This window comes from Anomaloglossus baeobatrachus, chromosome 9, assembly GCF_048569485.1.
Source record: "Anomaloglossus baeobatrachus isolate aAnoBae1 chromosome 9, aAnoBae1.hap1, whole genome shotgun sequence".
In the NCBI taxonomy this organism is placed as follows: Eukaryota; Metazoa; Chordata; class Amphibia; order Anura; family Aromobatidae; genus Anomaloglossus; species Anomaloglossus baeobatrachus.
In genome coordinates, this window is record NC_134361.1 from 56206716 (window position 1) to 56221407 (window position 14692).

Sequence of the window (14692 nt, forward strand, 5' to 3'; positions counted from 1 at the left end):
TGCTGATAAAACACTCATTGTATTGAAACTACAGCACACAGCCTAGTAAGTAACACATACAGGGCTTAGTGTTCTGAGCACTGCTAAATCTACCGCAGAGAAAACAGGGATTCCGTCAAAACTGCATCAAGTGGTTCACTAAGTGATACATCAATGGAATCCGAATCTCTGGCCTTACATTATGATGCTCTCAGATTTCATAATAAAAACCTGCTGACAGATTATTTTTAAAAGGATTTGAATTTATGATCATCCGATCACACGTACTATATAATACAACACTACAGAAGTGCAGTATATAGTAAATATCATCGTTTTCTCTGAAGCCCTGAAGCCCAGCCACAGGAGCCACATCAGACAGTCAACAGGACCTCAACTGCCGTGGCACTCCATTGATAATCCAGAAAACTCTGTGGTGGGGGGTAGGATAGATGGAAAGTGTGTGTAATGGTGCACTCCCTGGACTCCCTGTACTTTAATAATAAAGAAATACTTTATTATTAAAATATTTAAATTCTTTATCCTCTTTGGGTTATTTTGTAAAGATCAGAAATCTTCTTATAGCTTTTAGTTTAGCGTCTTATGTTTTCTTTGCATTCCAGTTTAAGACTCTTTCCAGATCACATTTGCAGATCACATCAGCTTAAACATCAGGAAATGTTTACTTCTTACACGCTATATATATCCTTAGATTTCTATGCATCCAAGTGTCCCAGAAGAGCATCCTTTCGGCATATATCATTCACCAACATACACTCTTCAAGAATGAAATTGCAAGACCAAGAAGGACATGCCATAACCTTATGCAAACTGAGGAAGTAGCAGGTGTCGCTAAGATCTCAAAATTTTGACATTTGTGCATAAAAGCCCAGACTGAAAGCAAATTTTTTATAGCCACATAAAACCTCAAATATCAGATCACGTCTTGTGAGATGAGGGACTGAATTCTTGAACTGAGAGACCTTGGTTTATCAAATCGGCAAATCACGATTCAGGTAGGCCAAGATGTCAGCACTTGTTGTGTTTCCCAGTGGTTTGGAGAAAACACCTTGGATGAGAGTGAGAGATGTACAAACAGGAACCTTTGCACTTATGGATTGACAGATTAGAAGAATGGCGCCTAGTGATCCATTCTGTAAGCACATGAAATTGGACATCACATACCAAGTCTAAAGGCCACTTTACATGCTACGACATCACTAATGCGATGTCGTTGGGGTCACGGAGTTTGTGACGCACATCCAGCCGCGTTAGCGATATCGTTGCGTGTGACACCTATCGTCTCAAAAACGCTAATCAGTGACATTCCCCCCCCCTATTCCCAATTATCGTTGCTACTGAAGGTACGATGTAGTTCGCCGTTCCTGCGGCAGCGCACATCGCTATGTGTAACACCGCTGGAATGAGGAACCTCACCTTACCTGCGTCCCACCCGCAATAAAGAAGGAAGGAGGTGGGCGGGATGTTCGTCCCGCTCATCTCCGCCCCTCCGCTTTGATTTGGCGGCCACTTAGTGACGTCGCTGTGACGCCGAACTTACCGCCCCCTTAGAAAGGAGGCGGTTCGCCGGTCACAGCGACGTCGCTAGGCAGGTAAGTAGTGTGACTGGTCCGTGTGATGTTGTGCGCCACGGGCAGCGATTTGCCCGTGACGCACAAACGATGGGGGCGGATACGAACGCTAGTGATCTTGCTAGCGATAACGCAGAGTGTAAAGCGGCCTTAAGGCCGGAGCTCCACTTGGATATGACTCATGCTAGTCTCGCATCGGTATCACCCGACACAGCCTAATGCTTTCTGGACACGAGTGCCTCAACTGCATGGAGATACATACTGCTGACCCACTCCTTTCAGGAGAGTGTGCAGCTGTGCCGAGTGATACCGATGCGAGACTCGCATGAGTCATATGTAAGTGGCCTCAAACGTAGGTCTACACACCATCGCAAGAAGGCATTTGTACGACATTCATCACAATAAGGCATTTGTACGACATTGGGCTACCAGTCAGATGTCCTGCTACAGGTGCCATTGACCTCACGCCACTTTTTCAAAGGTTATTATGGTGCTGAGCAAGACCGCAATGGAGGCTTGAATGGAGATCAGTGAAGAGTCTCACTTTTGTTTTCAACACAATGGCAGTCAGAGTTTGTCCAGAAAACAAGTAGACAATGCCATGAACAGACCTTCATGAGGGAACATCCCACTAGTAATAATCCCATGATTATATTGTGGGGTTGGCACAATATACTTTACCCAGACCTACTAGTTTTCATTCCAGGTGTACTAACAGTTTGGTGTTCCAATGACTTGGCCTTAGAACCAGTTAGTATGTCCATTTCTTCAAGTGTCCCAGTAGCCATTTTTCAACACCACAATACCAGGCCGCATGTCGCTCGTACTACTAGGAGCAGCCTGTGTGGTATAATTGTGCTACCATGGCTTGCAGTGTCTCCGGCTTTGTCTCCTATTGAGCACACCTGGTCATTAATAGGTGGTAATTGCAACATGAGCTGCCAGCAGCAGATCTTGATGATTTGCTGCCCTAGTGCATTCAGCATGGTAGAAGATTCCTCCGACAAGCACTGAAAACCCCATTGATAGCAGACATGGCGTGAAACCACAGGGATTAATGTACGTAGTACTCATATTCGTTACTTAAAAAATCAAAATCTTTTAAAACTAAATTAGCATATCATTAACATGTCTATCTGTCACGCAACGAGGGTGGCGAGCGCGTTCAGACCAACTGAGGTCTGACGCAAAAAGAAGAACACACCTCAAAAACGCCACAGACACAGGGGAAACAATTACAATGGTGGGCTCTGGCTTTAGTGAGAGGGTAGATAGACACCACCTATCCTCACCTGAAGCTGTCCCTACTCTCCTATCCAGTCCCTATACAGTCTCCACAACTGTTGCCGAGCAGCACCCTGAGGCCCTGGGAAACCCTATAGATACCCTGACTAGTGAGAGGCGGGTGAGGTTCACTAGACCCACCGCTGCACTAATAAGATAAGAGGGAAGGGGAGACAAACGTGATAAACAACCAAAATGGAGAGGATACGACTCCAGGAGAATCCACAGCAGCTCCTTCCACCAAGGCGGCTTTCATACAAATGGCTTTGTATAGTCAGCAAGGCTTGCTGGGAGACCTGGCTATTTAAACACAAGGGGTCGTGTCTACAAAGCAGGTGCAGCTGACCTTAACTGCAGGAGAACTGCTGGAAGAAAACTGACATTAACTACTTCAGTACCGAAGGAAATGAAACAACATTTAAATGCAGAGTTCCAGATAGAGATAAGGGGCTCCGGTCCTCAAACTGCCACTAGTCTCCAAAAACAGGGAGACGACCGTGACAGTTGTGACACTATCGACCCTTTGATTTTCAGAATTCCACAACTTTTACTTCTAGGTGTTGCAATTTCAGTGTTGAAGAGTATAGTTGATTATTGTTTTTTTGTTTGTTTATTAATACTATATTGTAAAGCATAGATGATTGTTTTCCATATTATTTTTTGCAATATAGCTTAGAGAATAACATTTGTATTTAATGCACTGTTTGCATTGATTTACAGGCAACCCAAGAGCTATGGTGAGAAACATGAATTGTGTTTGGTACTATAAGGAATATATGAATTGCACTTGGCACCCTGGAGAACATAACCCACCTAATGTAAATTACAGCTTACATTACTGGTAGGTAACTTATGAGAAATAGTTGTTGCTTAAGAAAAAATGAAAACAAGGTAGAAGGATCTGATTTGCTCCTTCTGTTGCCTTGGCAGTTGTAGTGGTCTGACCATTTAAGTGCCGCGACTATACTCCATTAAGCATCAGGGCATTTGCGGAGCTGAGCTAAGCCTTGACGATGCTCAGATATTTTATCCATGAAACGACGACCACATCGCATAGGCTTGCTTCACTGCATGATGTGTGCAGGCACTCGAGGGAGAGCAATTGCTAGTCTCGGAGTTGCTTTCACTGGGGATTAAAACAATGTTTTTGGATGTAGTGTATCCAAATAACCCCCCCCCCCCAAAAAAAAAACCCGCCCTCACTGCCCCCAGATATGTTTTGTGTATGGCTGGCTGTATGTGGGTGGAGAGACAGACTGCCCGATCATTGACTTCCATTATACTCGTTACTTGAGTTGAGTCTGTCCAAGCATCTGACCTGCTCGGCTTGAGTATCAAGCAGCCGAACATTTTGGTGCTCACCCATCTCTAGCAAAACATATCAGGATTGAAACTGCAGAGGCGGGTGTATAGTACAGTGGGCACCCAGTCCTAAGCCCTCTCCTTACACATGCAGGCAACGATTTCTGGGAGGAATTAAAAGAAAATGGGTGAACCAGAGCAATTCAAGTAAGACAAATTCTTTCTATGCTTTTTTTATAGCTTTATGTAATTATTTCCCTTTTTATTTAGGCTCACTGAAGACATTACATGTCCTCCAGTAGGAAACAAGCAGCCAACACCGTAAGTAAGATAACCATAACACTTGACTTCACTATGAATACAGGTCTCTCACTGGAGTTATAGTATTGCGTTAAGTGGATTTTTCATGAATGTTGGAGTATACAAATACCCACTCAGGGAAGCTTCAGTCTTCAGGTCTGTGATTTCTCCAGTTACAATGTTAATTGACTCATCTCAATGGTGAAGTAGTAATTGTTAAAGGGAACCTGTCACCTGGTGTTTAGAATACTTGCCTAATGGTCGCTGCAGAGCAGACTGGTCAGATGGACATCTCCGTTCTCCGGGTCCCGCGCCTCCTCTTTCGGCCATATTAGTCCTCCTTCTGAAGCTAGTATGGATGACGCGATATACGTCAGCAACCAGTCAGCAGCTAGTAGAGGGGAATGGTTGAACCTTCCTCTGTCATGGAGACACCAACAGCTGTGAAAAGACAAGAACTCGAGCAACACTTGTATGAAGATCAAAGGTTATGACTTAACATATTGGACAAAACCTCAGAGGGAACATGTACAGACAGTCAGAGATTTCATAATAATAAGTTCATTAATAATTCAAAGGTGGCTTACAATTTTTCGGGAAGTTATCACTGCCAAGAACACTGAGAATTCCTGACTCAAGTATTCTACGTGTATGGTGCAATAAAAGGGAAGCTATCACTTATGTTTTTCCTATATAAACTATATCCACCATCTTTCAGTTGTCTTTTAAAGCATTCCAGCATTTTGCCTTGCGTATTTAAAAAAATAGATTTTTTATTTCTCCTGCGCTGTATGCTAATCGGCGCTGTAGGATCCGATGGTCACCTCCAGACCATGCTCAGTGCCTCCTCTGCCCTTCCAGTTGCCGTCCTCCTCACGTGGCGAATGTCTCCTACGTTCTTCACTGAGTATGTTCCTCTCTAGCGCCTGCACTTGGGGCAACAGGCTGTGGGGAAGACGTCAGCAACATCAAGCAAGGCAGGAAGAATGTGATAGTGTCGACAATATTGTGCAAAATTTGTAGGCAGGTGTGGAAACCATACAATAAGAATAGTTTCCAAGAAAGTTTGGAATAGTTTAATTAAAAAAGAAAAGCAAAATGAATGAACAACAAATGACAAAATGAACAAATGAAAAATCTAAATCAACTCAATATTTGGTGTGATCCTCACCCTTCCTTTTTGCCTTCAAAAGAACATCAAAGCATCAATTCTTCTAAGTAAGTTTGCGGACATTTTTTTTAAGGAACTCAGCAGGGAGGTTGTTCCAAACAACTTTGTGATCTAACCGCATATCTTCTTTGGATGGAGCTTGGGGAAAATCCTTCCACCTCTTCATTTTATCCCAGACAGACTTAGTGATGTTGAGGTCAGGCGTCTGAGCCATATCATCATTTCCATCACCCATAGTTCTTCTTTACAATGAAGATAGTTCTTAATGACATCGGCTGTAACTTTGGGGTCATTTTCTTGCTGCAGAATAAATTTTATATTCACTCAAATGCCTCCTTGATGATACTGCGGGATGGATAATTATGTGCCTGTGTTCCTCAGCATTGAGGACACCATTATTTCTAACCAAAGCCCCATCACCATCTCCTGTAATGTAGTTCCAAATTTCCATGTTACTTCCACCATGCTTCACTGTTGCCTGCAGACATTTATTATTGTGCTGCTCTCCAGTCCTTTAGCAAGCATATTGCCTTCTGTTATAGACCTTTCACATTTTGACTCATCAGTCCATACCACCTGCTACTGTTTTTTTGCAGCACAGTTGCTATGTGTTCGAGCATATTTGAGTCACTTGGCTTTGTTTCTGGCCACAATTCTTCAATGAAGACCACTTCTGGCCAGACTTCTGAACAGTAGATGGGTGTAGATAAGTCACACTGGTTGCTGCCAGTTTTGAGCTGATGTCACTTCTGGATATTTTTCAACTTTGAAGAGAAGTATACATGATGTGTCTTTCATCTGCTGCACTAACTTTCTTTGATCGACCACTAAGTTTATGGTCCTCAAATTTGACTGTTTTTTGGAGTCCTCAATGCTGCGACATTCAAACAGATACTTATCAATCATGCAATGCCATCAGGGAGGTATTTGACTCCAAATATATTCTGCAGCAAGACTACGACACCAAACATTCAGCCAATGTCATTAAGAACTATCTTCAGTGTAAAGAAGAACAGGGAGTCCCGGAAGTGATGATATGGTCTCCACAGAGCCTCAACCTCTAGTCTATCTGAAATTACATGAAGAGACAGACTCAGACAGACAGGTAAGTTCAAGCCTGGACCAGGGAAATGCAGTGGATGTTGTGTATATGGACTTTTCAAAAGCTTTTGATACGGTGCCACACAAAAGGTTGGTACATAAAATGAGAATAATGGGGATAGGGGAAAATATGTGTAACTGGGTTAAAAACTGGCTCAGTGATAGGAAACAAAGGGTGGTTATTAATGGTACGTACTCGGACTGGGTCTCAGTTCATAGTGGGGTACCACAGGGGTCAGTATTGGGCCCGCTTCTTTTCAACATATTTATAAATGACCTTGTTGGGGGCATGCGGAGTAGAATTTCAATATTTGCAGATGATACTAAACTCTGCAGAGTAATCAATACAGAGGAGGATAATTTTATATTACAGGGAGATTTATGTAAATTGGAGGATTGGGCTGAGAAGTGGCAATTGAAGTTTAATGTAGATAAATGTAAGGTCATGCACTTGGGTAGAGGAAATAACATTTATGATTATGTACTTAATTGTAGAACACTGGGTAAAACAGACACAGAAAAAGACTTGGGTGTATGGGTGGATGGTAAACTTCACTTTAGTGCACAGTGTCAGGCAGCTGCTGCCAGGGCTAATAAAATAATGGGATGTATTAAAAGAGGTATAAGTGTTCATGAAAAAAATATAGTTCTACCTCTGTACAAGTCACTAGTGCGACCGCACTTAGAATACTGTGTACAATTCTGGTCACCGATATATAAGAAGGACATAGCTGAACTGGAGAGGGTGCAGAGAAGAGCCACCAAGATTATTAGAGGAATGGGTGGGCTGCAATACCAAGACAGGTTATTAAACTTGGGGTTATTTAGTTTGGAAAAACGAAGGCTTAGGGGGGATCTAATCACAATGTATAAATATATGAGGGGACAGTACAGAGACCTTTCTAAAGATCTTTTTACACCTAGGCCTGCGACTGGAACACGGGGGCATCCGCTACGTCTTGAGGAAAGAAGGTTTAATCATAATCACAGACGAGGATTCTTTACTGTACGAGCAGTGAGACTATGGAACTCTCTGCCGCATGATGTTGTAATGAGTGATTCACTACTAACATTTAAGCAGAGCCTGGATGCCTTTCTTGAAAAATTTAATATTAACAGTTATGTATATTAGATTTTATGACAGGGTATTGATCCAGGGAACTAGTCTGATTGCCGGATGTGGAGTCAGGAAGGAAATTTTTTCCCCATTGTAACTTGTTTGCCACATTGGGGTTTTTTTGCCTTCCTCTGGATCAACATGTTAGGCTACGGGTTGAACTAGATGGACTTAGAGTCTCCCTTCAACCTTAAAAACTATGATACTATGATGCTATGATGACAGAAAGATTCATAGAAGGTTGGGGGCTATTTCGCTAAGATGTTTGGAATAACTTATATATTGAGTTCCTCCAAAATCTGAGTGCAAGTGCACTTAAAAGAATTGAAGCTATTTTGAAGGCAAAGGTTGATCACCCAAATATTGATTTGGTTTACATTTTTCTTTTTAATTTTAATTTTTCATTTTGTTAATTGAGAAAAATAAACTATTAACAAGAATTTTTGAAATTAACGTAGTTTTACTTTGTAGCCTGAAACTTTTGTAAAGTACTATATTTACTTAGCAATGCGGGCCTTTTCTTCCAGGCTTGTTTTTAATAAGTATTAAAAGGGGGAGGATAGAGTTTTGTTTGGAAAACCTGGTTCTCTTTTTTTAATAAAATCAAATACAACTATTTTACAGCGGTTCTATCCGCCATATATTAATTTGGCGACAAGCAATGCTTTTTACAGAATGTTGGAGACAATGTCCAAAGGCAACAAAGGCAATAACTAAAGGCCGCTTTACACGCTGCGACATCGCTTGCATTTGCTGGCGATGTCGAGCGTGATAGCACCCGCCCCTGTCGTACGGCCGATATGTGGTAATCGCTGCCGTAGCGAACATTATCGCTACGGCAGCGTCACACGCCTGCTCTGCGATGTCGCTATGACCGGTGAACCGCCTCCTTTCTAAGGGCGCGGTTCGTTTAGCGTCACTGAACCGCCGCCCACTAGAAAACTAGGGGCGGAGATGAGCGGAACGTAACATCCCGCCCACCTCCTTCCTTCCTCATTGCCGGCGGCCGCAGGTAAGGTGAGGTTCCTCGTTCCTGCGGTGTCACACATAGCGATGTGTGCTACCGCAGGTACGACGAACAACATCGTACATGCAGCAGCAACAATAATTAAGAATAGGGGGGCATGTCACCGATTAGCGATTTTGAACGTTTTTGCGACGATTCAAAATCGTTCATAGGTGTCACACGCAACGACATCGCTACCGCGGCCGGATGTGCGTCACAAATTCCATGACCCCAACGACATCGCTTTAGCGATGTCGTAGCGTGTAAAGCGGCTTTAAGTGGATCAGGGAATGAAACATTGAAATTTTGGGTCCTTTCCGGGAAACGTCCCAGATCTCAAATCCATTTGAGAACCTGTGGTCAATCCTCAAAAAAATTGGTGGACAAACAAAAACACAAACTATGATAAAGTCTTGACAAATAAATGTTTCAGTAAAAAGTTCTGAAATGCTTATTATTGAAGTTCAGTAAACGTAGAAACATCTGACTAAAAGATCTAAACAATTTGAAGGGACACAAACTTGTTGAAAACCAAAAAATGGCGTCAGTCTCAAAACCTTTGGTCACAACTATAAATCACGTTGTGTGACAAAAGGAGACCTACTATACTGAAAAGGGGATTGCAAGTTAGCGTGATAGTCGTTAACAGTTTTTGGGGTTATTTTCAACATGCACAACTATAGATTTACATATTAAAATATAAAGGTGATTCACCAATTAAAAAAAAAATAAAATTAAGGGCTACTGGGAAGGCATGAATGACATGATGGTTATCTGTAATTTTATAAACCTTGTTAAGTAAATAAATTGGGAATGATAATCCAGTTTATTCATCTTCTGCTCTGGATTTCAGGCTTCACGACTTGTTGGATAAAGGAGAGCTGTGTCAAAATTACACCTATCAGAGAGGAACTCCAGTTGGATGCCTATTCAGATTAGAAAAGGACTATAAAGAATGCAACTATCTTGTAGCAGTGGTAACAGACCGAAATCAGGACGTTAAACCATATATTTACTTCCATGATATCAACACAATTGGTGAGTTTTGCTATTCATACAAAATAGATATAAGTAGCACCAAACCAACTTAACTACCATATTTTCTAGAGTATAAGCTGACCCGAATATAAGCCGAGGCACCTAATTTTACCACAAAAAAATTGGGAAACTTATTGACTCGAGTATAAGACTAAGGTGGGAAATGCAGCAGCTACTAGTAAATTTCAGAAATAAATATACAGCACTGGGGTGGGGGGGGACATACAGCTCTGGGGGGTATACAGCACTGGGGTAGGAAGACATACAGCTCTGGGGGGTATACAGCACTGGGATTTGGAGACATATAGCTCTGGAGGCGTATACAGCACTGGGGTTGGGGGACATACAGCTTTGAGGTTGTACAGCACTGAGGTTGGGGGACATACAGCTTTGAGGGTATACAGCACTGAGGTTGGGGGACGTACAGCTCTGGAGGGGTATACAGCACTGGATGAGGCATACCTCTTGACGGGACACTGACTGCGCTGCAGCACCTCTTTCTCTTCATCTGTGAGACTGGAGCACCGGGCGCTAGCTTCGCCCACAGATGAACTTTAATGCCCATGCATGCAGCGTTCCGCAGTAAACACTGCGTGCAAGTGTGGATTTAAAGGGCCGTCAGTTAGCAAAGTGCGGCTGCCGGCTCAAGCACTGCGGTCCCCGGAACTCGGCCCAAGGTCCGTAGAATACATCACCGCCTCTGCCGACAGTGAGTGTGCACCCTTGGCGGTCCATTTAACTTATACGGGAGCTCCAGGTGGCACAGGGTCCCTCTTTATTTACCTATTGCACATTATTTTCAGCTTTCACAAAAAAATGCAATGCCTGGCTACCCGGTAGAAGTATGTGGTGTAATAGAGGAGTTAGATTGTAAATAAATAACTTTGGAGGACAAATGAAGACCTAATTTGGGAGCCAAAGAGGACCCACCCTAACTTTACTGGAAATTGTGATTGATCACATCTAATGACCATAACAGATATACAGTGATAGTGCCTTGCGAAAGTATTCCTCCTCCTTTTTTGTGTTTTGGTACCTCACAACCTGGAATTTCACAGTTTCTTTTGAGGGTTTGTATCAGTTCATGTAAAGAACGTGTCTACAACTGTGAACATTTGGTTTTCTTTTTATTAACAAATAGGACAAAAAAACTTTAGTGAAAATTTCAATGTGCATAACTATTCACCCCCTAAATTCAGTACTTTTTAGAACCTCCTTTTGCAGCAATTACAGCTGTAAGTCACTTTGGATAAGTCTCTACGATATTTCCACATCTTGCCACTGGGATTTTTGCCCATTCCTTAAGGCAAAACTACTCCAGTTCCTTCAAGTTAGATGGTTTACTCTGGTGAAGAGCAATCTACAAGTCTGACCACAGATTATCAATTGGATTAAGGTCTAAGCTGTGACTTGGCCACTCCAATACATTTACACGTTTCCCCTTAAACCAATTGAGTGTTGCTTTAGCAGTAGCTTTGGGTCATCTTGGACGGGGAACCTCTGTCCCAGACTCCAATCAGTGGCAGACTGAAACAGGTTTTGCTTAATATTATGCCTATATTTCCCACAATCCATTCCATCTTCCCCTCAACTATTTCCCTATCCCAGCTACCAAAAAACATCCCCAAAGCATGATGCTGCCACCACCATGTTTCACTGTCGGGATGGTGCTCTTGGGGTGATGAGCTGTTTTGGTTTGGCACCAGACATAGCGTTTACCTTGGTGGTCAGAAAGTTCAATTTTGGTCGCATCTGACCACAGCACCTTCCTACATACATTTGAGGAGTCTCCGAAATGTCTTTTGGCAGACTCAAAATGGGCTTTAGAATTTTTGGCTGTAAGTATGGGCTTTTTTTTGGCCACTCTTCCATAAAGGTCAGCTATCTAGATGTACAGCTTATTGTGGTCGTATGGACAGATGCTCCAGACTCTGCTTGGGAACTCTGCAGCTCCTTCAGGGTTACCTTTTAGTCTTTGTGCTGCGTCTCTGATTAATGCCCTCCTTGCATTGGCTGAGAGTTTTGGTGGCAGCCCTCTCTTGGCAGGTTTGTTGTGGCACTATGTCCTTTCCATTTGATGATAATGAATTTGATGGTGATCTGAGGATCATCAGAGCTTGGGATATTGTTTTTAGAATTCAACCTTGACTTGTACGCCTCAACAACTTTGTCTCTGACTTGTTTAGAGATCTCCTTGATCTTCATTGTGTTGTTTGGAGATCTTGGTCTTCATGGTGTTGTTTGAAGATCTCCTTGGTCTTTATGGTGTTGTGTAGAGATCTCCTTGGTCTTCATGGTGTTGTTTGGAGATCTTATTGGTCTTCATGGTGTTGTTTGGAGATCTCCTTGGTCTTTATGGTGTTGTGTAGAGATCTCCTTGGTCTTCATGGTGTTGTTTGGAGATCTTATTGGTCTTCATGGTGTTTGGTTAGTGGTGCCTTTTGCTTAATGGTGTTGCAGGCTATGTGGCTTTTCAAAAAAGGTGTTTATGTACCCATAGACCCCGGGACACTTAGATTGCAGACAGATGGACTTCCTGTAACCAAGAAGTGACTTTTGAAGGGAATTGTTTGCACCAGAAATTTTTAGGGGCTTCATAGCAAAATGGGTGAATGCAAATGCACATGGCAATTTTTATTTATTTTATCCCATGAATTACATTTTTGACCATATTTTTCTCACTTCATTTGCCCCACTTAAACTATTTAGTTTTGATGCATCACACACAAATCGGGTTACAAAAATATGTAAACAGAGGTTGTGATATAAGAAAATAGGTAAAAATACCAAGGGGGTGAATACTTTTGCAAGGCACTGTAAAATACCTGCCATGCTTCCAATGCTGCTGTTAATAATATTTTCATTTTCTTGTTTTGTACTTTATTCTTTCAGCAAAATTGAAAGCTCCAGTCATACATGTGATGAAGAGGACTCCGAATAATAGTTTATTTGTTAGTTGGACTATATTCGATATAGATAAATATGAAGTACAACTTAATTTATCAAATGGGGATACTTATAAGGTATGAAATTATTTTTGCTTTATTACTTAAAGATTTTTACAGAGAGGTCTTTTAAGACAGATTCTGAGGATGGCAAAACCAGAAAATAAAGAATTCCTTAATAAAGGAAATAACGGTGAAACAACGAAATAAGGAATTCCTTAATAAATTAATAAAGGAAACAATAGCAAAAATCATTTAATAAATGAATAAAGGAAATAACAGTGAAACCATAAAATAAAGAATTCCTTAATAAATAGTAAATATACGCTAAGTATTTTTTTTTTTTTACAGATCTTTTAGGAGAAAGTGATAGGTCAACTTTTACAATTTTGGAAGATACAGAAAAAGTTATGAGCTGTAAACTCTTTGTGGGTAAAACCACTTAAAATGATTTATTATTATTTGAAAACACTCTTCATTTTATATGGGAAAATAAGCCGGATTTTTATGCTTTGGTAAAACAACATGTATTCTAGAAATAAAAACTGGTGCTTTCGTAGTAAACAAAAAACTTGTAGAAGCCATCAATTAAGTGCAAAAACTTTTTTTTGCCTTCACTAGAAAAACTGACAACATATCAACTTTAAGCTCTGTGAAATCTACAGTACTGTAGAAAATTTTTAGGCAGGAGTAGAAAAAATTCTGCAAATTAAGAATGCTTTAAAAAAAACAGAAATGTTAATAGTTTGCAATTTTATTAATTACTAAAAATAAAGTGATGGAGTAAAAGAGAAATCTAAATCAATATTTGATGTGACCGTACTCAGTCTTCAAAACAGTATCAATTCTTCTAGGTACTTGCACACAGTTTTTGATGGAGGTTGTTCCAAACATCTTGGAGAACTAACAACACATCTTCTATGGATATAGACTTGTGCAAATCCATCTGTCTTTCTCTAATCCCAGACAGACTCGATGATGATGAGATCAGGGCTCTTCGGGGCCATATAATCACTTCCAGGACTCATAGTTCTTCTTACGCTGAAGATATTTTTTAAAGGAAACCTGTCACCGGATGTTCATAATACTTACCTAACGGTTGGTGCGGTGCAGACTGGTCGGATGGGAGCCTCTGTTCTCCGGGTCCCGTGCCTCCTCTTTCGGCCATCTTTGTCCTCCTTCTGAAGCTAGTGTGGATGACGCGTTCTACGCCATCTACACTAGCCGACGTTGAGGTCCTGCACAGGCACACTATGATCTGCCCATAAATACGTGACATTTCTGAGGCTCAGTTGGAATGCCAGTCTCTGCTCATTTTTGAAACCTGAATTTTGTCAACTACTAGCAATTAAAGGCTGCTTTACACGCTACGATTTATCTGACGATCTCATTAGCGATGTGACACGCCCAGATCGTAGTTACGATTTGCCGAGATCGCTCATAGGTCGTTTATTAGCTGTCACACGTAACGATCTCACAAGCGACGCAAAATCGTTAAGCCATATATTGTTGACCAAGGCGGTCGTGTGGATGTTGTTCGTCGTTTGCAGGGAGTCAAACGTACCAATATGTCTGCTGCGTTCCAAACGATGAACAATATTTTGAAAGTGAACGACGTGTCAACGATCAATGATTTTCAACCTATTTGCGATCATTTGGAGTCGCTCGTAGGTGTCACACGCAACGACGTCGCTAACAATGCTGGATGTGCGTCACGAAATCCGTGACCCCCGACGACATATCGTCAGATAAATCGTAGCATGTAACGCCGCCATTAGGCGCTTATCGCCAAGCAAACTCCTGTATCCACTGTGTATTTTGGTTTTGCTTTCTATTTAATACTATAATAAACAGTGA

The 14692-nt window shown here is 41.6% G+C and overlaps 1 protein-coding gene across 2 annotated transcripts in view; it reads left to right on the top strand.

The window, feature by feature from the left end:
- Positions 1-14692, top strand: part of LOC142250466 (interleukin-13 receptor subunit alpha-1-like) — a 79759-nt gene that overhangs the window by 48776 nt on the left and 16291 nt on the right. For both annotated transcript variants that reach the window (XM_075322653.1, XM_075322654.1), the window contains exons 4-7: positions 3576-3696; positions 4428-4478; positions 9706-9890; positions 12783-12913. In XM_075322653.1, the coding sequence (XP_075178768.1) occupies positions 3576-3696; positions 4428-4478; positions 9706-9890; positions 12783-12913 (488 nt within the window). The remainder of the gene's footprint in view (positions 1-3575; positions 3697-4427; positions 4479-9705; positions 9891-12782; positions 12914-14692) is intronic.